General features: G+C 36.5%; 1 protein-coding gene across 1 annotated transcript; it reads left to right on the top strand.

The window, feature by feature from the left end:
- Positions 1-106: 106 nt before the first annotated feature.
- On the top strand, positions 107-21,573 carry SOCS4 (suppressor of cytokine signaling 4). The gene is made up of 2 exons (XM_055303696.1): positions 107-382; positions 14,829-21,573. The coding sequence occupies exon 2, from the start codon at positions 14,921-14,923 to the stop codon at positions 16,241-16,243; it is 1,323 nt and encodes a 440-aa protein (XP_055159671.1). The 5' UTR covers positions 107-382; positions 14,829-14,920; the 3' UTR covers positions 16,244-21,573.
- Positions 21,574-22,987: the final 1,414 nt, after the last annotated feature.

Here is a 22,987-nt window from a genome sequence, read left to right as displayed (position 1 = left end):
CGTGCTCGCTGCACTGCGCCTGCCCCCGCTCGCCCACGCCCAGCGGCGGGCGGGACCGAAGTCGCAGGGTGGTGGCGTCAGCCGCGCGCCGCGTGCAAGGGAAAAAGCCGGTTGCTGGGGGAGTGAGGAAGAAAGGGAGGGTGTCGAACACGGAAGTGATGGCAGCGCCTTGGGAGCCCGTGGAGGCGGTGACCCCCACGAATGAGACGGGAACTCTGAGGCGAGGGGTGGGGGCTTGCAGAAAGACATCCTCCTTTTAGGACCTACCTGAGGTGCAGGAGTGGCTGGGCCTCCCTTCTCCGCCTTAGAGAGCACCCCGAGTGACGGCGATGGTGATGGCGGCAGTTCCTCGGACAGCCCCAGTCAAGCTGCGCTCTGAGAGGTGAGTGGGGGAAGGGTGGTTGCTTCCCGGCCTCGCGGATTAGGGTCTGCTGTCACCTTCCAGGCTCCCTAACCCGCAGCCATATCCGAGTCCCTGACCAAGTCCAGCTCCTCCTTGGGGCCCTGTTACAGAATGAAGTCTTTGAGCATCTTGTTCTCGAGGAGAACGAGACCCTTCCCAAACCTTTAATCTTGGCATCCTTCGTGCCTTCACCTTGTCGTTTCTATAGAGATTTAAAAAAAGAGGGAAGACTTTAATCTCAGTTCTCAGTTCCTGGGGGTAGGCTTGCACGTTAATGATTGTTGGGGGTGGACGTATATCCCTTAAGAAGAAAGTAACTTGGATTTCCCCGTTCAGACCCCACCTAAAATTCACTGAAGTACGTCTTTAGATCTAAAAGAAGAGCCAGAACTGAAGCATATGGTTGAATGCTTCGTTCGCTCCTTATAATCTCAACGAAGGTCTTGGCCATTAAGTTTATGTCCCCATGTTCTTCCATGTTGGCAGACCGGTGTCTGATGAATACCTTCACGGTGACATATTTGTGTGGTACCCATCTTCTAGTCTGCATCAGACACCAGTTTATGAATAAGTGGGACGTTTTTCTGTCCTAAACATTTCCCCATTGTTTTTCAATCTAGTTCCCATTGTGAAAAGTTGCACAGTTACACAAACGGTGCTATTGTTCTTACAGTCTTGGCATTGTGTGAAAGTTGTTTTGAGTACTAGGGTTCCAATTAGACTTCCTAGATACTTAAATTTGGTACATCAATGAAGAGGAAGAATGATTGGCTGAAAATGAGCTTGGGATTTGTGGAAAAATAGCCAACCTATTGTGGATTTCCCACAACAGCAAAAGATACCGGAGATGATTCTTTCCGAGTGATTTAATTTTATTTGAAGATCATTCATTAATTTTTAGATAGACTGATTTGTAATTTTTTAATCCGAGCGAAGATCCCTGCATAAGACGATGGGATTGAAGATGAACTCTGATAACATTTGTCTATTATCTTGATGAGATTTCAAGGTAGTACTATTCAGAGCTTAGCATAAGAAGGATCTGTAAATTGGAACAAGAGTTATAGATATTAAATGCCCTGTGACATCTATAACACAATATGACTTAAAACCATGAATGGTGTCTATATTTCTCTCCCTTCACTCTGCCTTAGCAATCAAGCCGTTTGATCCACAGGTTAAAGAAAAAATTCCCTTTACAAATTAAACATGTATGGAAAGAGCTTGGGCCTTAGAGTTGAACAGCCCTAGGTTTTATTTTTCGCTCTGACAGTTATTCATTGTATGACCTTGACTATGCTTTACTTTTTCTGGATATCAGATTCCTTATCTCTAAAATGGAGATACCTACTTCCATCAATTATTATTTATGGTATATAGGAGAAACTCATGGATGTATAAAACTGATTGTTACTAATATCCTGTGTTATGAACAGGGTACTTTGGGTGGATACTTAGTGCTTTTGTTTAAAATAGAGGGGTTTTTTTTTTAGCATTATCCTGTAAAAGTTTTCAAGTATTAAAAGATATATTCTTACTTTTGCTAGTATGTTTTCACGATTATATTTCTCTTTCAGTCAAATGCCGATAAATTTTAATGTCAATGAGTTCATGGTCTTGATGGAAACAGACATTCAAACAACATGTACAAGATAGTGTGGTAATGAAATGCATGTAACTTAAATGTTAGCAAAATTGTATGGTTATTTAGAATAGCACAGCCTTAAAAAAAAAAATCCATTGCAGCTGTTACTGTTCTGGCTGTCAAAATTTTCCAGATGGATTTCTTTATCATTAACAGTGTGTATCTCATAGGAAGTGGGTAGCTGAATGAACTCACTGAAAATGACAGCAAGGTCAGAGTTTAAATTGCCATGAAGATTAGTTAGCTCTGCTCTGTTGCAACCATTTATAGGAGGCTTACGCTCACAAATACTGTTCTCAAGGGCAATAGGGTGAGAAAACATGATTACCATTTTGGTGATGAGTATTATCTACATCGTATACTCTTAGAGATTCAGTTTATCTAAGAAGCATATCAGTATTGCCTATAGAAGGAGTTTAAAAAATACTTTTTCAATGAAATGTGTACTCGACGTAAAAATCACTAATTATGTGAAAGATAAGGGTGGAAGAGAGGGTTGAAATGACCGAGAGGGACACCTGGGTGGCTTATCAGTTAAGTGTCCTGATTTCGGCTCTGTTTGTGATCTCATGAGTCATGAGACTGTGCCCCAGGTGAGCTCCTCACTGGGCATGGAGCCTGCTTAAGATTCTCTCTCTCCAAAAAAAAAAAAAAAAAAGATTCTCTCTCTCCCACTGCCTTCCCCACCCTTGTCTGTCTTAAGCGTGTGTGTGTTCTCCCGCTCTCTAAAAAAATAAGAATAGAATATAACTGAGGAGAACAGAGTATTGAAGAAAATAATATTGAGGGATCCCTGGGTGGCGCAGCGGTTTGGCGCCTGCCTTTGGCCCAGGGCGCGATCCTGGAGACCCAGGATAGAGTCCCACATCGGGCTCCCGGTGCATGGAGCATGCTTCTCCCTCTGCCTGTGTCTCTGCCATTCTCTCTCTCTCTGTGACTATCATAAATAAATAAAAATTTAAAAAAAAGAAAAAATAATATTGAAGGCAGTTTAGAAATCTGAAAATTTGTGTTATCTCTGAAAGTGTCTTGAGAGTTACTGTTTATTTTTGGAGTAAATAATACTTGCATATATGTAAACTTCTCAAGGTATAAAAGGCAATAAAGTTTTATTCCCAGCTATCCAGTTCTTGTGGCTAAAGACAGCCACAGTATTTGATTGTGTTGTTACATAGATAGTGGATCCTTACACAGCAAGACAGATATAATCACTCTTTTATTGATAAAGAAACCAAGACTCAAAGAGGTTGTAGTTTGTCCAGTCACACTCCTACCAACTGTCAAAATGAGAAGTAGAGCACAGGTCTTTTACCATCTGATTCTAGGTAGTCTACCATACTGCTGCTCCATTTCATAACTGTTGCCATAAAACTAGAAATTTAGTAAAACACATTAGGACATTAAAGCTTTTTAAGTCTAGAATCCCCTTATACTAGTGTGTTAAAACTTGAATAGGTAAAACTTGTCACCCAAGCTTAAATATAAGCATGTGTAATTATTATAAAGCAATAGAAAGAATAATCTATAATCAGTTAAGAAAAACTTTACCTACTCTTTCTGTTGAAATCTGTATTTACTAAGTTAGCTTGCAAGAAACTACATATTTTAATAATTAGAGGTTTTGGTTATTTACACCCATAATATTTGTAAAGAATTTGAATTTTTTTAACCTTTTAAAAAGACAGTGTTTAATATCAGGAGTAATACAAAGTGCTTTATGATATGAAGCCTCCTCAGCCTCAGGTTTTCAAGCCTTATATGTGGCCTTTGTTTCCTCTTGTTCCTTTTTTAAAAAATTTTGCTATTTTCCCACCTCTCATTTTTAGAAATTTCTACATGAAAAGTTCTGAGTACTACTAGAAAGTAGCTAATACGCATTTTCATTAATATATGCTATTTTCATACATCTTAATCCTGGAACTAAAACATAAGGCAGCTGGCATTATCCAGATTTTGCAATGTGAAAACTGAAGCTAAATGAGATTTTAAAATCAGGTGATATGATTAGTATGTGACAAAGTCTGAATTTTAGCCCATGTTTGATGATTTAACTTTTCATGCTATTTCATCTGCACCATGCTTCATTTTTAAATATAGTGTAGTGAAAAACTATAGATTGTTAATTTTTATAGTTGTTTAAAACATTAAAATTTTCTCTTTAGACTAAATTACTCTTACAAGGAAAAAGACTACAAGGAAATAGACCAAATTTCTAAATTGATTGCCTTTAGGTAATTGAACTCCAGTTTCCCCCCCCCCTTTTAAAATTTTCTAAATGTTCTGTATATTTTTTACTGAGCATATATTGTTTTTATAATTAAAAAATTACAAACTGGAAAGAAAATGAATCTCCTTAATCTAGTTTATTCCCTAAGAGTTAAAATCATATGTCTTAAATATTCTGGTTTCTAAGATTCTTTTAAGGTCCTTCCATTTTTAAAAAGCCAGCTACTAGTTTTCTGTTCTCTCTTCACTCGAGATTAACCTTCTTTGGTGATAGGTTCCTGAACATTTCTCTTTGGCATGGTCACGGAATGGACAATCATCTAAATATTAGCCCAAATTAATATTCCCCATAAAATTTGCTCCAAAAGGATTTCTATGAGCTAAATACAGGAAATTATGGCTTAAGCAGGCTTCTTAACTGAAGAACCTCTCAGAACCTTTTGCAAAATATGCATTGTAATATTTCAGAGGGAAACCATTCATATATTTGTTTAATAAGGAAACCCCTATCTCTCTAGAATATGCATTAACACCTTTTAGAACTAGTGCCCACTGGCATAAGCAAACTATAATTGGAAAAGTAAGTGGAGAGTGTGGGGAGAAGGAGGATGTAGTGGTACTAATCAGTAATTCCTTTTTATGTTTGTTTTTTAATCCAGTTAAGTCCCACGAGCCCTGACTTGGTAGTGTGAAAATAGGAGATACTAACATATTTACTGGAAAATGAAACTGTATTGCTCTTGTTATGAGGGGAAAAAAACAACATGTTTTTAGTTCAGAGATTCTTTTCATATGATCAAACCTGGTTTTATATTTTTTCTTAACATTTCAAGGAATTCATCTGCCAATATCCAGTATATTCCATTCGTGGGCTCTAAATGTCTCCACAGAATTCTCCTCAAGTATCAGACTATGATCAAATGTTAAGGACTATGACCCATAGAATCCAATTCAAATATCACAAACTATGATCAGAGTGCTTTCAGGGAGTTTTGGGACACATAATAGCAGGTAAACTTTGGAATTGTGGATTTGGTCAGAAAATTCCTAGGAGTAATAATTTACTTATAAATTATTTATGTAGTGTAATAAATAATTATTTTAGTATCAAATGTATTTTAATTTGGTATTTACATGAATTCTGGTCTTGGATATGCATCAGCATTTTAGATAAAGTAGTCGTTCAATGAATAATTAATATATACAGTAATGCTCTGGTAGAGAATTACTAAAGAATTACCCAACCTCATAGAGAATACAGTGAATTTTCCAGATAGATGAAGTTTAACCCTTTAATTTTTGGCCCCCTTTTTTTTTTCCCTAGGCTCCATGCCCAACATGGGCCTTAAACTCATGACTCTGAGATTGAGAGTTCCATGTTTACCTACTGAGCCAGCTGGGCGTCCCTCATTATTGGCTTTTTAATAGTTTTCTCTAGGAATCTTGAATTACACCACCTATCTGGCTTTATGCAATAAAACTAATTAGGGACACCTGGGTGGTTCAACGGTTTAGCGCCTGCCTTCGGCCTGGGGTGATCCTGGAGTCTGGGAACCAGTCCCACATTGGGCTCCCTACATGGGGCCTGCTTCTCCCTCTGCCTATGTCTCTGCCTCTCTGTGTCTCTCATGAATAAATAAGTAAAATCTTTAAAAAAAAAAAAACAGTAGAACTAATTAAATGTTATTTAAATCTTTTGTTAGTAGAATGGCCATGTTGGATATTCATTCTCGGTTCACTGTCCTTGGCAATTGGTGGTAGAATCTGGGATTAGATAGCTACTGGGAATCTGGGAACTTGCTTTCTTGAAAATAGCTTTTATATAAATTTGCTTTTGAGATATTTGCCTCTTGCTCAGTAAGAAATAATAATTTTTTTAAAAGATGTCACTGTTTACTCCCCAGAGCAATGTAATTTAGCTGCCTTCATAAAAAATTAATTATTGAATCAAGAGCCAAAGCAACCTTCTCCCAAGTGATGTGTTCCCCCCTTTAAAAAAAAAAAAGCTTTGTAGTTACTGGCAAAGATCTTTGATTTGTCAGCACCTTTTAAAGTATCATCTTAGATTTCTATACTACATAAAAATAATAGTAAAGCCACTTTGTATTTTTTTCTTCCTCATTTATAAAGTTTGTAGAACTCCAAGAACTAATGATAGGCTATTTGAAAGGATTCATTCAGATTCAGAACTCAACACTTTTTTTTTTTAATTGAGATTTTACCTCTATAGGCAAGACACTAAAGCACTTTTCTAAAACTCATTTTTAGTCATTAAAAATATAAAAATAAAAGTAATTGGGTATTCACTAGAAATGTTATTTTTATTGAGAATAGTGTGATTGGATTTTTTTTATTTCTAAGACTTTTAAGGTTGGGTCACCTTGGTGGCCCTATCGGTTAAGCTTAAGCACCCGACTCTTGATTTCAACTCAGATCATGATCTCAGGGTGGTGAGATTGAGCACCATGGCAGACGAGAAGCTTGCTTAAGATTCTCTCCCCCCCTCCCTCTGCTCTATTCCTTACCGCTTTCACACACTCAAAAAAATTTTTTTTAAGATTTTTTAATTTTAAGATTTAATGAAATTTGTGGAACAGATTAGAAAATTATTTTTCCGTGTATTTAACCATAAAGATGAGACAGTTTATATACAGGGTGCATTTTTATCATATTTGTAAAGAAATCATGTAATAGTGAAGGAAATCCTGAATATCTTTTTCTAAAAAGATCTCTCCATAGCACAGATTTTTTTAAGCAGTTACTTGTAATTAAGATGTTACCTATACCATGAAGTGACCAGTTAAATGTTTTGTTTTGCCTTTCCTTCTTAATTTATCTGCTAAATAGTTTTAGAGAGCCACTTATCCCAGTAAAGATAATCAGTTTTAGAACACCTTAAATTTCAACAGCTTCAGTACTTTGCTCTGAGTTAACTAGAGATCTGCTATGTTATAAAATTTCTATGATCATGTCTATTTGCAAAGTATTCTAAAGATTCTCTTGTTTAAGGTAATATAATCCACAAACATGGAAGTAGGTGCAGTCCACTAAAGGTAAATAAAGAAATGGAGAGGGCTGCCATTAAGTCTTCAGCTTTTTGGAACTCACACTCTTCCTTCAGGAGCAGCACAGCATCCAACAAGTAACTATTTGACAATGAGTGATGGGAACATTGCCAACCATGTATTCAATATTAATGATTTTTCATTTTTCTAAAGTCTATACAAATATAAATAGAAGTTAAATTTTCTTACTATTTTGAAGACTACAACATTAAATGGCATTTTGGACCCTATATTGATATGATATGTCTTACTAAATCAGTTTTTTTTGCCATAATTTATAAAAGTGGAAGGGACTTCGGAGGCATGAACTTAGTTTTGTAGCAAAACAATAGCTATGTGAAATTTATATAACACTAATTCTAAGATACATACAAAAATAAGTCAAGATTTTCTGTGCATTCACTAAGTACAAATAAATGTATGGAACATTCATCTAGGGCAATGGTATGTCACTTGATTTTATGGACATCTGCAGCATTGGCACATGTAAGAACAGTTAACCTAAAATCCAGAGATACTTAAATGATTAGTACTTATTATATACAAGTTGGTAAGCCTTGCCAAGTATATCTGTTATGTTTGCATCTAAACTTACGCAAGGGGGATCCCTGGGTGGCTCAGCGGTTTGGTGCCTGCCTTTGGCCCAGGCATGATCCTGGAATCCCGGGATCGAGTCCCACATCAGGCTTCCTGCATGGAGCCTGCTTCTCCCTCTGCCTGTGTCTCTGCTTCTCTCTATCATGAATAAATAAATAAAATCTTTTAAAAAAAATAAAATAAAAACTTACGCAGGATAAGGTTGGAAATTAGATCTCTGGGAGAAAGTGTTAAATTGTTTTCTAGCTTCATGGTCTCTTTGAGTTCCAGCGATATCTGGCATATTGATCCTTTTTTACTGAACCATTAGCCCCCTGAAAATTATGTTTGCTCATAAACTTTGTAGTTAGAATTGGACTAGAGATAGAAGTATCCTGTGATGTTGTCTTACAAACTTTCTTTTTATTTTCTTAAAGATTTATTGATTTATTTGAGAGAGAAAGAACAAGTGGGGCAGGGAGAGGGAGAAAGAATCTCAAGCAGACACCGCACTGAGTGTAGAGCCCGACATGGGGCTCGATCCCACAAACCTGAGATCAGGACCTGAGCAGAAACCAGTAATCGGATGATCAAATTACTGTACCACCCAGACTTTCCATGAACCATTTCTAGTAAACTGGCTTGGGACGCCTGGGTGGCTCAGTGGTTGGGCACCTGCCTTTGGCCCAGGTCGTGATCCTAGGATCTGGGATCGAGTCCAGCATTGGGCTCCCTGAAGGAGCCTGCTTCTCCCTCTGCCTATGTCTCTGCCTTTCTCTCTCAGTCTGCGTGTCTCATGAATAAATAAATAATCTTTTTAAAAAATAATAAAATAAACTGTCTTATGTGCTTTAACAAAATTATATCTAATATGTTTCTTTTTTTTAATTTATTGATTACTTAATACATTTAGGCTCTGAACTGAATACTTTACATACATTATTTCATTTAATCCTCAACAGCTGAATGAAATAGCATCAATATCTCTGTTTTTACAGATGAAAAAAAAACTGAGGTTTCACATCATATGGCGAGTTTCAGATAAACTGGACTCAAACTGTACTGCAGGGGTGCCTGAGTGGCTCAGCAGTTGAGCATCTGCCTTCAGCTCAGGGTATGATCCCGAGGTCCCGGGATCAAGTCTGCATCAGGCTCTCCACAGGGAGCCTGCTTTTCCCTCTGCCTGTGCCTCTGCCTCTCTCTCTCCGTCTCTCATGAATAAATAAATAAAATCTTAACAACAACAAAAAAAACAACGCTATACTGCTTAATGGCTGCCATTATTGTGCTGTGAAACTGCATCCTTGTCATATACATGCATAGAGATACTAAAAATATTAAAATGGTTACAGCTGGTAGGATTATGCATAGTTTGGGTTTTTTTTTGATAACTTAAGCTTAGTTTGAATTAATCATGATTAGTATGAATTACTGTTGTTTATGTTCATCAAAATGATATATGCATCCAAGTTAAAAATTAAGTTGAAAGCTTAGGGAAGATAAATTCTACAGTCCTACCAATTCCGAAGGCATCTACGTCGAATCTTTTAACTGTTTTTCCGATATTTACCTTTAAATTTTAAATCATATGCTTATTCTTTCTTGATTCGTCGATTACCAGACATTATCACTTGAGTTCCTTTTATGATAGATGAGAAGTTATCTTTTAGTCTCCTTCCTTTCTTTCCATTTTCTTATTGCATTTGTATCACAGTTTTGGTGAATATGTAAATATCATTCATTGCTGAGCCAAGTATTTTACAACTTTATTTTCTTTCTTGTCTAACTCTTGAATTTTTGTGTAATTAAGAATTACCTGATTCTCTTTTCTCATTCTTCTCAATGGAATTTTCCAGAAGTCAGTTCTTTTTTTTTTTTTTCTTCAAGACCTTGGAGCCAATGGCCCTGTATGGTTATATGGAATGGACTAGTTGCTCTGAATACCATGTTGTCTAGAAACTTTTCTTCTTCGACATCTTAAGAATTCACATTTCCTCTCTCTTGTGTTAAATATCTTATTTTCTGCATTATGTCTTTTGCTGTGGGTACACTTTAATTTTAGAAGACTATATATCGGGCAGCCCGGGTGGCTCAGCGGTTTGGTGCTGCCTTCAGCCCAGGGCGTGATCCTGGAGACCAGGATCGGGTCCCATGTCGGGCTCCCTGCATGGAGCCTGCTTCTCCCTCTGCCTGTGTCTCTGCCTTTCTCTCTCTGTCTCTCATGAATAAATAAATAAAATCTTAAAAAAAATAGAAGACTATATATCTTCTAGTATGAGGTAAAGTTGTTGATGCTTTGCATGTCTGAAATTTCTTTATTTTATCTTCATATTTGAATGATAATTTGGCTGATTATTTTTTCAAAGTTGGAACTAGCCTCTAGCTTCCAAAACTAGCCTCTAGCTTCCAGAACTAGCCTCTAGCTTGCATAGTTACTGTTGAGAAACCAGATGCCATTTATTTGTAGTCCTTTATGACTTTTATTCCCTCGGGAAGATTTTTTTTTAATTTTCACATTTTTTGACTTGTATAGCACAACATCTACTCTCTTAACTTAAGTATCTCCCCTTTATCTCTATGGTTCTAAAATTTTAGAACAATGTAACTGTATTTTTCCCCCATTGTGCTGGGTACTCCGCGGACTCTTTCAGTATAGAAGCTCATGTCCTTCAGTTCTGGGAAATTTTCTAATATAGTTTCTTTTTTTTTTTATTTAAATTTTTTTTTATTTATTTATGATAGTCACACAGGGAGAGAGAGAGAGAGGCAGAGACACAGGCAGAGGGAGAAGCAGGCTCCATGCACTGGGAGCCCGACGTGGGATTCGATCCCGGGTCTCCAGGATTGTGCCCTGGGCTAAAGGCAGGCGCCAAACCGCTGCGCCACCCAGGGATCCCTATAGTTTCTTTTTTAATTTCTCCCCTTCATTTTATTATTTTCTATGAAATGTCTCTTGATCGTCTAGTTTTCTTACCTTTTCTGTCTAATTAACCATTTTTTCCTATTTCCTGTTATTTCCTCAATTTATTCTCCAACTTTCCTGTTGAATATTTTATTTCTGTGACCATATTTTTATTTTTTTAAGGTTTTATTTATTCATGAGATACACACCGAGAGAGAGGAAGAGACATATAGGCAGAGGGAGAAGCAGGCTATCCGTAGGGAGCCCGATGTGGGACTTGATCCTGATACCAGGATCACGCCCTGAGCCAAAGGCAGACGCTCAACCGCTGAGCCCCAAGCATCCCATATTTTTAATTTACAAAACTTTCTTAATCTCTGATTGTCCCAAACTCCTCTTACTCATTCATAGGTGTAATATCATCTCTTAACTTGGAAGAAATCAGTTTATTTTCTGCTCTTTTTGTGGTTCTTGCTTTTTTCTAAGTATTTTTTTTATGTTTTGGCCTCTGCTGTTGTTTATATTAGACACTTTCCTCAAAAGTCTGATGACCTATGACCATTCATATTCTGGAGTGAATAAAGCACAACAATGCTGCCTGACAGCTGTGTGTGAGTAGGTGGGGCTTGTGGCTGGCAAGCTTTTCTGCATGCTTGGGTGATTATTCCAAGTTTGTGGGTTATTGGTGTTTTTATTCATTCATTTATTTTGAGAGAGAGAGCTCATGCAGGGGAGGGGCAGAGGAAGAGAGAGAATCTCAAGTAGACTCCCCACTGAGCATGGAGCCTGGTGAAGGGCTTGATCTCACAACTCTGAGATCATGACCTGAATCAAAATCAAGAGTCAGACGCTCAATCAAGAGTGGATCGCTCAACCAACTGAGGCACCCAGGCCCTCCCTCCCAGCTTTCTATTGTAGGAGTCCCAACTGTCAGTATCTAGAGTTCTTTTCTCTTTGACCATTCTATTTTTATCAGCAAAGTATCTTTTAGTACCTTATTAAGAGCTATAAATATGGCTACCAGAGTTCTGGGAGCTGGCTGGGAGAAGGAAGTAAGAACTTTCACGAATTTAGTCCCAAATCTCTCTTCTACCCTCTCTCTATGTCTGGTATTCAAAGTCTTAGCCTCTCAGTTTAGTTTCTCCAACTGATAAATATCCCATCTCCTCTAAGTGTAGGAATAAGAACTGGAGAAATCTAGCTGTACTTATGCATATTTTCAACCTGCTTCTCCATTTTCCACCCTGTTCTCCACCCACATTTTCTGTATCATCTGGTACCTTTGGGTCCTGGACTTTGCATACTCTGTTGGCTTGCTTCTCATCCATGTCACCTCTGTGCCTAGTGTTACCCATCTCTCTGATGCTGAGTTATTTACTGCTCCTCCATTCATACTCTGTTTTCATATTTTGTGATTTAGGTTATAGACACCTCCTAGTCTCATGGATGTTATGATTGTGGTTTTTTTTTATAATTTTTTAAATTTATTTATGATAGGCACAGAGAGAGAGAGGCAGAGACACAGGCAGAGGGAGAAGCAGGCTCCATGCACCAGGAGCCCGACGTGGGATTCGATCCCGGGTCTCCAGGATCGTGCCCTGGGCCAAAGGCAGGCGCCAAACCGCTGCGCCACCCAGGGATCCCTATGATTGTGTTTTTATTTCTCATTTTTCCTTGTTCTGGGTTGACTTTTTGGGAGGATAGAACAAAAAGATTTTCACTTGGCCATTTCAAACAAGTCAATTATTTATTTTATAATCAGAATAAAACAAAAAGCTATTTTCAAAAAAAAAGCTATTTTCATTTTAAGGGGAAATGAAGTTATAAAACTAAGAAATTTAGTAATGGAAAGTAGCAGGTGTAGTGGCTAAAGGAAGCATTAGAAGCACTAAAGGATTTTATAGGAGATTTGTTATTGAAGGCAGAGAGAATTTGAAAGAGAAAAACTGAAGCAGGCCCTGGTAAAGGTGGGAATGTCATCAGGAACAGAGAGAGCAAGCTTATCTCTGATAATAGAAGTGAAGGAAGAAATGATACAATGTAGAGGTAATAGGCGAGATGAGGGAGCTCATATCCAGTGGAGTAAAGTTGGTCATAGAGTTTAACAAACTGTTCTTTTGCTATTTTTTTAGTGAATCACCAGGCATTTCAAATCTTATATATTTTTCACAACTGAATTAAAAAAGTAGAAAGTGTGTAGTATTCTTCAGCCTACTTTGTTGTTTCTTGTTTATTTTTGCTCAGTAGAACTTGGTCAACAAACAGCCAAAGCATAATGTTGAATATAATTTTGGTATAATAAGTAATGATATGTCTTCCAAAATTAGTTTTAAAAATATTTTTCCCTATGGATTTTAAATGAGTATATACTAGTGAGCTCACTAAATCAAAATAATCTGTATAATCGCCAGGTGCTATTCAGTTTTAGAAACGGAGTATTTTATTTGGCAAGTCTAATTAATTTGTTCACACTTTTAAGTACTTGCCAATCATTTGCTACTACAGTTGCTTGTTTCAAATCCTGTTGCTTTGAAAATGCATTCAGATGGCTCTAAACATTTACTTGACTTTTGGGATTATATTCCTCTTACATAATCAGAAACTTAATCATAATCAGCATGCTGAGTGAGACTGATTTTCTCAGTCTCCAAATTCAAGTTTCATTTGTAAAATGTTTGAGGTTATAGAATCCTAACCCCCAATTCTGGGCTTAAATCTTACTCCCTAAGAATAGTTAAGTTAATCCCATTTACAACCTATCATCACTATTTGTCTTAATAAAACTCTATTTCACATTGTAAATTCTAGTATATCTAGCCAATTTCAAAGGAAAGTCATTGCCCTATAGAAATTTATTTGCTTGTTTCTCAGAATTACCAAGAAAAACACAAGAGTGTGTATGTGAAATAACAAATTTTTATCTGATTCCATGTTTTCTAAAAACTGCCTAAACTGATAGTAAAGTTGACCAATTACTGAAATGAGTTGTCAAAACTGCATTGGGAATTTTTGCATGGCATTCCTGCTGTTCAGTGGTGATTATTTAATAAATTCTCTTTTTTTTATTATTTAATAAATTCTTAACAGCTTTTGTAACTTAAAGTTTATATTTTCAATCAATAGAAAACAAAGCAAGGAGAGGGAAGTAAGGAACCACTACAGGGTAGTAGTTCTCAAACACCAAGTCATATATTTCTCACTGTCTCTTACAACAATTCACTGACTGGTCTGCTGTGAAATAAAAATAAAGAAAGGAGAGATTAGTAGAAGATACACCTCAAGACTAGAAATTGTTTACATTTTGAGCATACAGTTGGGCTAAGAAAGGAGGCCTCGCTTTCTAATCTACATTGAAAATTAACTGTGGGAAAGAATTCAGATTCTTGACTCCTGGGTACTATGAAATTATTAGTATGTAGTAAAGCAGATCATTTAAGTGAAAACAAAATATCTTGGAACTGCCTTCCAACATATCCAATACTCTTATCTTGTTCATATGCTAATTATGCTTTTTCATCTTATGTCTGATTGGGGCTTAATATGTAAAACTATATGTGCAAAATGAATGACAGTTGGACACCTGGGTGGCTCATTTGGTTAACCATCTGACTTTTTTTTTTTAAGATTTTATTTATTTATTCATGAGAGAGAGAGAGAGAGGCACAGGCTATGACACAGGCAGAGGAAGAAGCAGGCTCCCCAAAAAGAGTCCAATGTGGGACTCGATCCTGGACCCCTGGATCAGGACCTGAGCCAAAAGCAGATGCTCAACTGCTGAGCCATCCAGGCATCCCAAGCATCTGACTCTTGATTTTTGGCTCAGAACGTGGTCTCAGGGTCATGAGATCAAGCCCTGTATCAGACTCCACACTGGGCATGGAGTCTGCTTGGGATTTTCTCTCTTCCTCTTCCCTTCCTCTGCTCACACACTTTCTCTTCTCTCTTTAAAAAAAAAAAAAAAAAAGTGAATGACAAATGACTAGTGTGTTTTGTTTTGTTTTGTTTTTTTAGATACATCCAGAGAGTGCCCAGAAGAATCTTCCTGCTGGAAAAACTGAAAAAGCAGTATTTATAACACTGGAATTTGCGGAAAATTTGTTAAAATGGCAGAAAATAGTGAAAGTAATAGCAAAAATGTAGATGTAAGGCCCAAAACTAGTCGAAGTAGAAGTGCTGACAGAAAGGACGGTTATGTGTGGAGTGGAAAGAAATTATCTTGGTCAAAAAAGAGTGAAAGTTGTTCAGATGCTGAAACAGTGAATGCTATAGAGAAAACTGAAGTTCCTTTAAGGAGCCAAGAAAGGAAGCACAGCTGTTCATCCATTGAGTTGGATTTAGATCATTCCTGTGGGCATAGATTTTTAGGCCGATCTCTTAAACAGAAACTGCAAGATGCTGTGGGGCAGTGTTTTCCAATAAAGAATTGTAGTGGTCGGCACTCTTCAGGGCTTCCATCTAAAAGGAAAATTCATATCAGTGAACTCATGTTAGATAAGTGTCCTTTCCCACCTCGATCAGATTTAGCCTTTAGGTGGCATTTTATTAAACGACACACTGCTCCTATAAATCCCAAATCCAATGAATGGGTAAGCACAGACTTGTCTCAGAATGAATTGAGGGATGGTCATCTAAAACGAAGAAATGCAGAAGAAGAGGTAAACTGCTTTACACATACCAATGTTCAGCCCTGTGTCATAACCACCAACAGTGCTTCATGTAGAAGTGGTCCTGTGACTGGCTCTGTGATGAACCTGGTTTCAAATAACAGTATAGAAGATAGTGATATGGATTCAGATGATGAAATTATAACACTTTGCACAAGTTCCAGGAAAAGAAACAAACCCAAATGGGAAATGGATGAAGAAATCCTGCAGTTGGAAACACCTCCTAAGTATCATACCCAGATTGATTATGTCCACTGTCTTGTACCAGACCTCCTTCAGATCAATAATAATCCATGTTACTGGGGAGTTATGGATAAATATGCAGCTGAAGCTCTACTAGAGGGAAAACCAGAGGGTACCTTTTTACTTCGAGACTCAGCACAGGAAGACTATTTATTCTCAGTTAGTTTTAGACGCTATAGTCGTTCTCTTCATGCTAGAATTGAACAGTGGAATCACAACTTTAGCTTTGATGCACATGATCCTTGTGTCTTCCATTCTCCTGACATTACAGGGCTCCTAGAACATTATAAGGACCCGAGTGCCTGTATGTTTTTCGAGCCCCTTTTATCCACTCCTTTAATTCGGACTTTCCCCTTTACCCTGCAGCATATATGCAGAACAGTTATTTGTAACTGTACAACTTATGATGGCATTGATGCCCTTCCAATTCCTCCTTCTATGAAATTATATCTGAAGGAATATCACTATAAATCAAAAGTTAGAGTACTCAGGATTGATGCACCAGAACAACAATGCTAGGAAAAGTGTAGGAATATGGGAATGATTATATACATATTTTCATTTAATATTTTATTTTTCTTATGTCACTTTGAATTTTTCTACAAGGACAGTTGAAATCCAAAATAAATCTCTGCCCTAAAGTTTATGTCTAGATCAGTTTATTTTTCTTATGATACATCAGTTGTTTAGAGCTATATACTAGGGGTTAATGAATATTTTTGACCAGGTGTTTGTTTTTTGTTTTTACCAAATAGATCATATACGTACTTTTTTTTTCTTAACTGTAATTTGCTTAAAATCCAGGGATATTTGAAATTTGGTAGGCATTACCACACAGTTAAATCCATATTTCATACTTTTCTTTAAAAATAATCTGTCCTTTCCTACATGTACAATCCTCGTTATTGCCATTGGCATTCCTGTACGTAAAATACAGTTTCCCCATCCCCCTTTTCAGACGCTGATCAGTAAAGTGGAGTGTGTTGTAATTCACAATCCATGCCAGTGTAGTTGAGTTTTGTAACAAATAGGGATGCTAAAAGTAACAGGGTGGTTTGAAACTAAACTTGAAGTGTTTTCATTTTAAATACTAACTATAAAGCAGTATTACTCAGTTTGATTAATCTGATGAGGAAGAATCAAATGAGAACATGACTTTTTGGAGGTGAATTTATTTTCTACACTGTAGCATGGTCACTTGTTCTTTTTGAATAAGTCTTTTACTCAACCTAGATGAGTTGCTATCTTCAGAACAAATATTGTTCTTTTTCACTGGAAGCTTTAAAAATATAACACTATTAGTAACTAGTAGTTACTAACGTATTAAAGCAACTATGGTGTTTTTCTGTATTTACTTATGAACTGTTGCTTCTAATTAGCCTTTTTATAGAAACTCTGAGCCTGTTATCTTGGGGAGATGCCACAGTTTTATAATCAGCCACAAATTTCCATTGGTAACCAAAGAGGACCTAAGTAGTCTTCATTATTTTAAAGTGAGCTTCACTAAAGATTCAAGAAGTAAACATGGAGCTGTTTACTGAAAAACTTAATGTTGGTTTTGATTTTCAGGTTTCAAATAATTACTCCTATCTTCAGAATTAACATGTCTTTACTGTAGCTTCTAAAAAGGGAAAACATTTTGAGAGCTACATGCTTTAATGCCATACCGAACAATACTGGGCACTAGGAGTAATATTTTAAATTTACGATCCCAACACAGAAGCATTTTTAGAAACGTCATTATCCCTGTATAATAAGGATAAATGGAGTGGTATCCTATCAAACTCTGCTTTTTTAAAGAGTCCGTGCATAATAAATTTCCTAGACAGTTTCTTCTGGTGAGCTATCTAACCCTTTGTACAAATTGGCATTTTTAATATCATAGTAATTGATTTCTTGCTGCTAATTTAGGTCCAGTAGGAAGCTGCTTCTGCCTGGATTGAAAGAAATTTGACTCAACTTTCCAAGTTAGGATAGATGTTTCTTAAGTATCATTGCTTTTATGTTGAAGTAGCATTTCCCTTTCCTGCAGTTCTGTTGGTAGCATAAAGATGGAATTTTTCAGTAATAGCTTTAAGATAAATTTTTAGCAATTACAACAAAATTAAACCAAGAAAATCTGTTAACCATTTTCTAGGATTTTTTTTCTCAGTGATCTCAAGATTGTCTTGGTTCCAGTGAAGGGTAACTACTAATTATGGCACCTATCTGTGGAGTAATGAGGCTCAGGATATCACTAACACCGATATCAGGATAAATATCTCTTCTAAAGATGATATTTCCCTTTTACAAAAGTGGAAAAGTCTCATACTACCTCATCTTTATTGTGACACTTTTGTAGATCACTGAGAAGCTTGTCTTATTTACCAATAAAACACTTCCTAAATATGCATTTTTTGGTGAAAGAACATTAATAGTATAGTAAGACTCTACCCATGATTATAGTTTTTTATCAGAATTTGATAATGAGACTTTCTGTTTCTGTGAAACAATTATTGTTTTAAATATTTTTCTTTTAAAAATAACTTTTTATCAGTACAGAAAAACCTAAGGGATGACTAGCTAACAAATATTCTGTTAAAGAGTAATTTTATAAAGAAAAATGAAATATAATTACGTTGTCTTTTATAATGGTAAAAATGTTTATATGAAAATCAAGATATAAGTAGCTTTTCATATATTCAAACTGGTTGCTTGTGGTATATTTTCTCTGGCTTTCTTATTTTTTCAACTTCAAGGTATTAATAGCTGTTAACATTTTCAAAATACTGCCATATATATCCTTGAAGTAGATGATCTAATAAATGAGAGCAGGGAAGAGATTCATTTATTCTGAAATGGTTTGTATTTTTCCTTTCATATTTGCTACAGTGAAAAGAAATCTGAAAGTAGAAGCATAAAGACTTGAGAATGGAATTGTTTACCATGAAGGAAAAAGAAAAGAGTAATAATAAATTAATTTTTAAGGCATTAAAAGATTGGAATTTAGAAAGGTTAATCCCTTTCTCTGACTTTGTGAGGACACATTTGGAAGAGCCTCCAGTATTCACAAACTAATTTTAAAAATGTAAAGTATGTAATTATTGGAATATATAACTAAAGTGACTAAGTTTTGAGAGGAACATGAAAGATTCAAATATATCTATAAATTTTGTAACTTAATGTTTGTGGGCATTTGAAAAGTATAAATTCCAGAGTTGAGAAAGCATCAGCATGGTGGAAATGTGTAGAGCTTATTGGTGAGAGAAGATGAAGCTAAAAGAAACAAGATAAAATATTAAAATTAAGAATTTAGGCATCACCTCAGGGAAGAGCCTTGACAGTGAAAGGGAACTACTTAATTGCTAATAGCTGGTCTGGACCAGACACTTAACTGCGCTTTGGGAATCATCCTGCACTAATCAGGAAATAAACTTGACTTTTCTTTTTCTTAAGCTTTTTGGAACAACCCCACCACCACCACTATGCTTTTTTTTTTTTTAAGCTATAGCATCTTGATTCATACACCAATTCTTGAAATATGCTGAATAGATTTCTTTTTTTAGATTCCTTGCGCATTTTTGTATGAAGAATCCTATGTGATCTTTCTATAGCCATGCCATTCACTTAAATAATTCATAGAGAGAATGGTTTAATTTAAAGGAAGACCTAATAGGAAGAAGATTAAAGGAAGCTTTTAGTCAGCCTGTGGTTAGATTTATTGATTTGGTGAACAGAACTGTGTTCTTTCCTGAATTTCAGCTAATGGTCAAAGAATGGCTTTCAGTTAAAGTTGTGACTTATTATAAATAATACAAAGAATATCTTAGTAATTAGAAATCCTTTAAAAAGTAGAGTAAATGTGGCCAATAGAACTCATACAAATTCCATTTCTTTTTATAAGAAAAACACAAACCATTATCATTTATTCATGAGCCAAAGCCATTAAGAAGACAAATCAAGTTACCAGCTTCCTGTCTCTTTGAAGTTTGGATCATTTTATAGGCCTATGTAATAGGTTTCTTCCTATGAAACAAAAACCTTGAAACCTAATTCATAAATATACTCTAAAGTTTTCATTTAAAAACTTTTTTCACTTTTAGCTATAATGAGTCAGATTGTATATTAATTTTAGTAAATTTCATGGGAAAGTAGACAATTATTTCTGGAGACAGCACAGGGAGAACAATGTTTAAATCTACAAAAACCTGTGTGTTAAGTAATACCTAAATGAATAAAAGATTTTAAGTCAAGCAGACTATTTCTATTTTGGAAAAAAAAAAGATCTTTACAATTTGCTTTAACCATAATCAGTTTCAAATTTTATTTCTAAAGAATGAACAGAAAGCACAAAGTTCTTTTTTTTAATGACCTGCTAGAGGTAAGCAATGCTACAAGAGTCTGCCTATACCATTCTAATATATTAAGATATTGGGCACAATGGAGGTAACTTTTTAATGGATTGGCTTCTATGTAGAAAAATAGACTAATAAATAAAGCCCAATGGAAAGGGATTTGGGGCACATGAATCCTATTTCAAATACAAGCAATCTATTTTTGTTTAATTTTGAATAGATAATCCTAAATCTTGATCTTCATCTCCTAGCATATAAAATGTAGATAAATAATACTTGTGACTTGATTTCCTGAAGGCTAATTCTTCACTTAAGAGGTGACTATTAGAGCATACTTTTAAAGTAATTTCTGTAATTTCTTAAAAATAATGTGATGATAGATTTTCAAAGTATCCCCTTAGTAGACCCTGCAAATTCACATTCACTTCTGATAGTCTGTAATAGGCTTTCTTGGCTTGATTTGATGATAGAGATAACAGTACAATTTGGATTTATAGTTTAGACTCTGGAATTGGATGAACAATTGTAGTTTCCTCCTACCCTTAATAAGGTTTAGTAAAATTGATGTTTGCCTGTTATTTTAAAGTTGATTACATTTGCAGGAAGTAAAGATAATCACTTTTGCTGTGGTTATAATCAAATCTAAGCTTTCAGACTTAAAGTAAAACTCACGGGGATTTACTTAAATTATGCTGACTTTGCTAGGAGTGAGTGACTCAATTCTATGTAAGCCAAGTATGAACTTGATATATACTTGAATATACAGTTTAAGCAGTAATTTCACAAAGCTGTTAGTACTCTTGTCAGTTGGGCTTGTATGAATCCTCCTCTTACCCAAAAAGAAGTAGACTGTTTGCATTTTTATTTCTAATCCTGAAGTTGAATGTTTCTTCTTGGATGTGAGTTCAAATAAATTGATCTGAATAAATTTTCACTTCTTAATTAAAACTTCATACATAAAATCCAAAGGCTTTGTATATTGTTTTTAAAACATGGGCATCCCGGGTGGCTCAGCGGTTTAGTGCCGCCTTCAGCCCAGGGCCTGATCCTGGAGTCCGAGGATTGAGTCCCACGTTGGGCTCCCCGCATGGAGCCTGCTTCTCCCTCTGCCTGTGTCTCTGACTCTCTCTCTCAAGAATAAATAAATAAAATATTTTTAAAAAAAAAAGATAAAACATTGTGTGCCCTAGGGCTGCTGGGTGGCTCAGTCAGTTAAGCATCTGAATGAATTCTGCTCAGGTCATGATCTCTGGGTTATGAGATCAAGCTCTGCCTCTGGTTCTGCACTTGGGGTGGAGCCTGCTGAAGATTCTATCTCATCCTCTCTGTGCACGCTTGCTCTCTCTCTAGAAACAAAAAACACTATATCCAGACTTTGCACATTCAACTTAGAATCTAAAAAAGGTGGGGACATCAGTTAAGCATCGGACTTGGTTTCAGCTCAGGTCATGATCTCAGGGTCCTAAAAGCCCCACCAAACAGACTCTACTTGGGTTTCTTTCCCTCTCCTTCTGCCCTTCCTTTCCCCCACCCCTTCATTTTCACACTCAAATCTTAAAAAAAAAAAAAAAAAAAAAAAACCTGAAAATTTTTAAAAACCTAAATTACACGTTTTCTAATTTATAATACATTTTATGTCCGTTTAGTGTGTCAGTTTAGGTCTTCCAGAAGCAGATGCCAAGATGTGATTAAATGTGCAAGAGACTGAAGGAAGAAGATGTGGAAGTCTTCCTATCACTTTGCAAGTCTGACCTACATGAAAAATGCAAAGATTAGGTAGGGTGGGCTTCAGACTGCAGTGCAGTTATGAAAAGCTAGGTGGGGATTTAGTTACCAAGCAAAGGTTGACAGGGGCAGCCCACATGGGACAGGAATGGCCTAGCTCTAGAACTCAGCATGCTACTACTGGCTGAAAATATGGGAAAATGAGGCAGTCACCCTGATATGTCTGACCTGTACTAGGTGAAGTGAATGAGACAATTTGATCACAAAAAATTTTTTACCCAAAATCTCAGCAATGAAAAGCAATATATCAATACATTTTAAAATCAGAAGGGGACCGTGGGTGGCTCAGTCAGTTAAGCACCTTCCGCCTTAGGGCTCAGGTCATGATCCCCTTTCTCTGCCGCTCTCTTTCAAATAAAATCTTAAAAAAAAAAAAATCAGGGGCACCGGCAACTCAGTGGTTGAGCATCTGTCTTTGGTTCAAGTCGTCATCCTGGGGTTTGCAGTCCTGGGATCAAGTTCTACATTGGGAATCCCAGCTCAGCGGGGAGCCTGTTTCTCCCTCTGCCTTTTTCTCTGCCTGTGTCTCATGAATAAATTTTTTTAAAAAATCAGAATTAAAACAACAACCTAATGAAAAAAGGTCAAGATTTTATTTTTTATGATTTTATTTATTCATGAGAGACACAGAAAGAGGCAGAGATATAGGCAGAAGGAGAAGCAGCAGGCTCCATACAGGAGCCCGATGTGGGACTCGATCCCAGAATTCCAGGATCACCGCTCAGGCCGAAGGCAGACGCTCAACTGCTGAGCCACCCAGCCGTCCCAGGTCAAGATTTTAAATATAGTTTTACTGACGTCTGCTGACTAAGGATTCCTTATAGCTCCATAAGGCATTACAGATTCACTGCCTCCTGACGGCAGGGTAAGTTGTTCACACTAATGTCATTTTCCATAGACCACTTTCCCTGTCCAAAAATAAAGTCTTCCCCAGGCTTGGGCATTTGCAGTTTCTCTATTGCCTCTTTTCCAGTATGAGAAGTGTGGGTTCTGGTGGAGCATACCCAGGAGTAAGTCTTCCTTTAAGACGTTTCTAATAAAATGCCCCTGCCCGGTGACCCACTAAGAGGTTACCCAAAGAAGCAAAATGTACTGATACCGCCTATTTCTAGTGTAGTTTTACATATAAAAATCTATGTACGTA

Source organism: Nyctereutes procyonoides, unplaced genomic scaffold (assembly GCF_905146905.1).
Source record: "Nyctereutes procyonoides isolate TBG_1078 unplaced genomic scaffold, NYPRO_anot_genome, whole genome shotgun sequence".
In the NCBI taxonomy this organism is placed as follows: domain Eukaryota; kingdom Metazoa; phylum Chordata; class Mammalia; order Carnivora; family Canidae; genus Nyctereutes; species Nyctereutes procyonoides.
This window is presented reverse-complemented; position numbering and strand designations above follow the sequence as displayed.

Coding starts and splice junctions, on each gene's coding strand:
- SOCS4 (XM_055303696.1), top strand. CDS start 14,921: ATGGCAGAAAATAGTGAAAGTAATAGCAAAAATGTAGATGTAAGGCCC.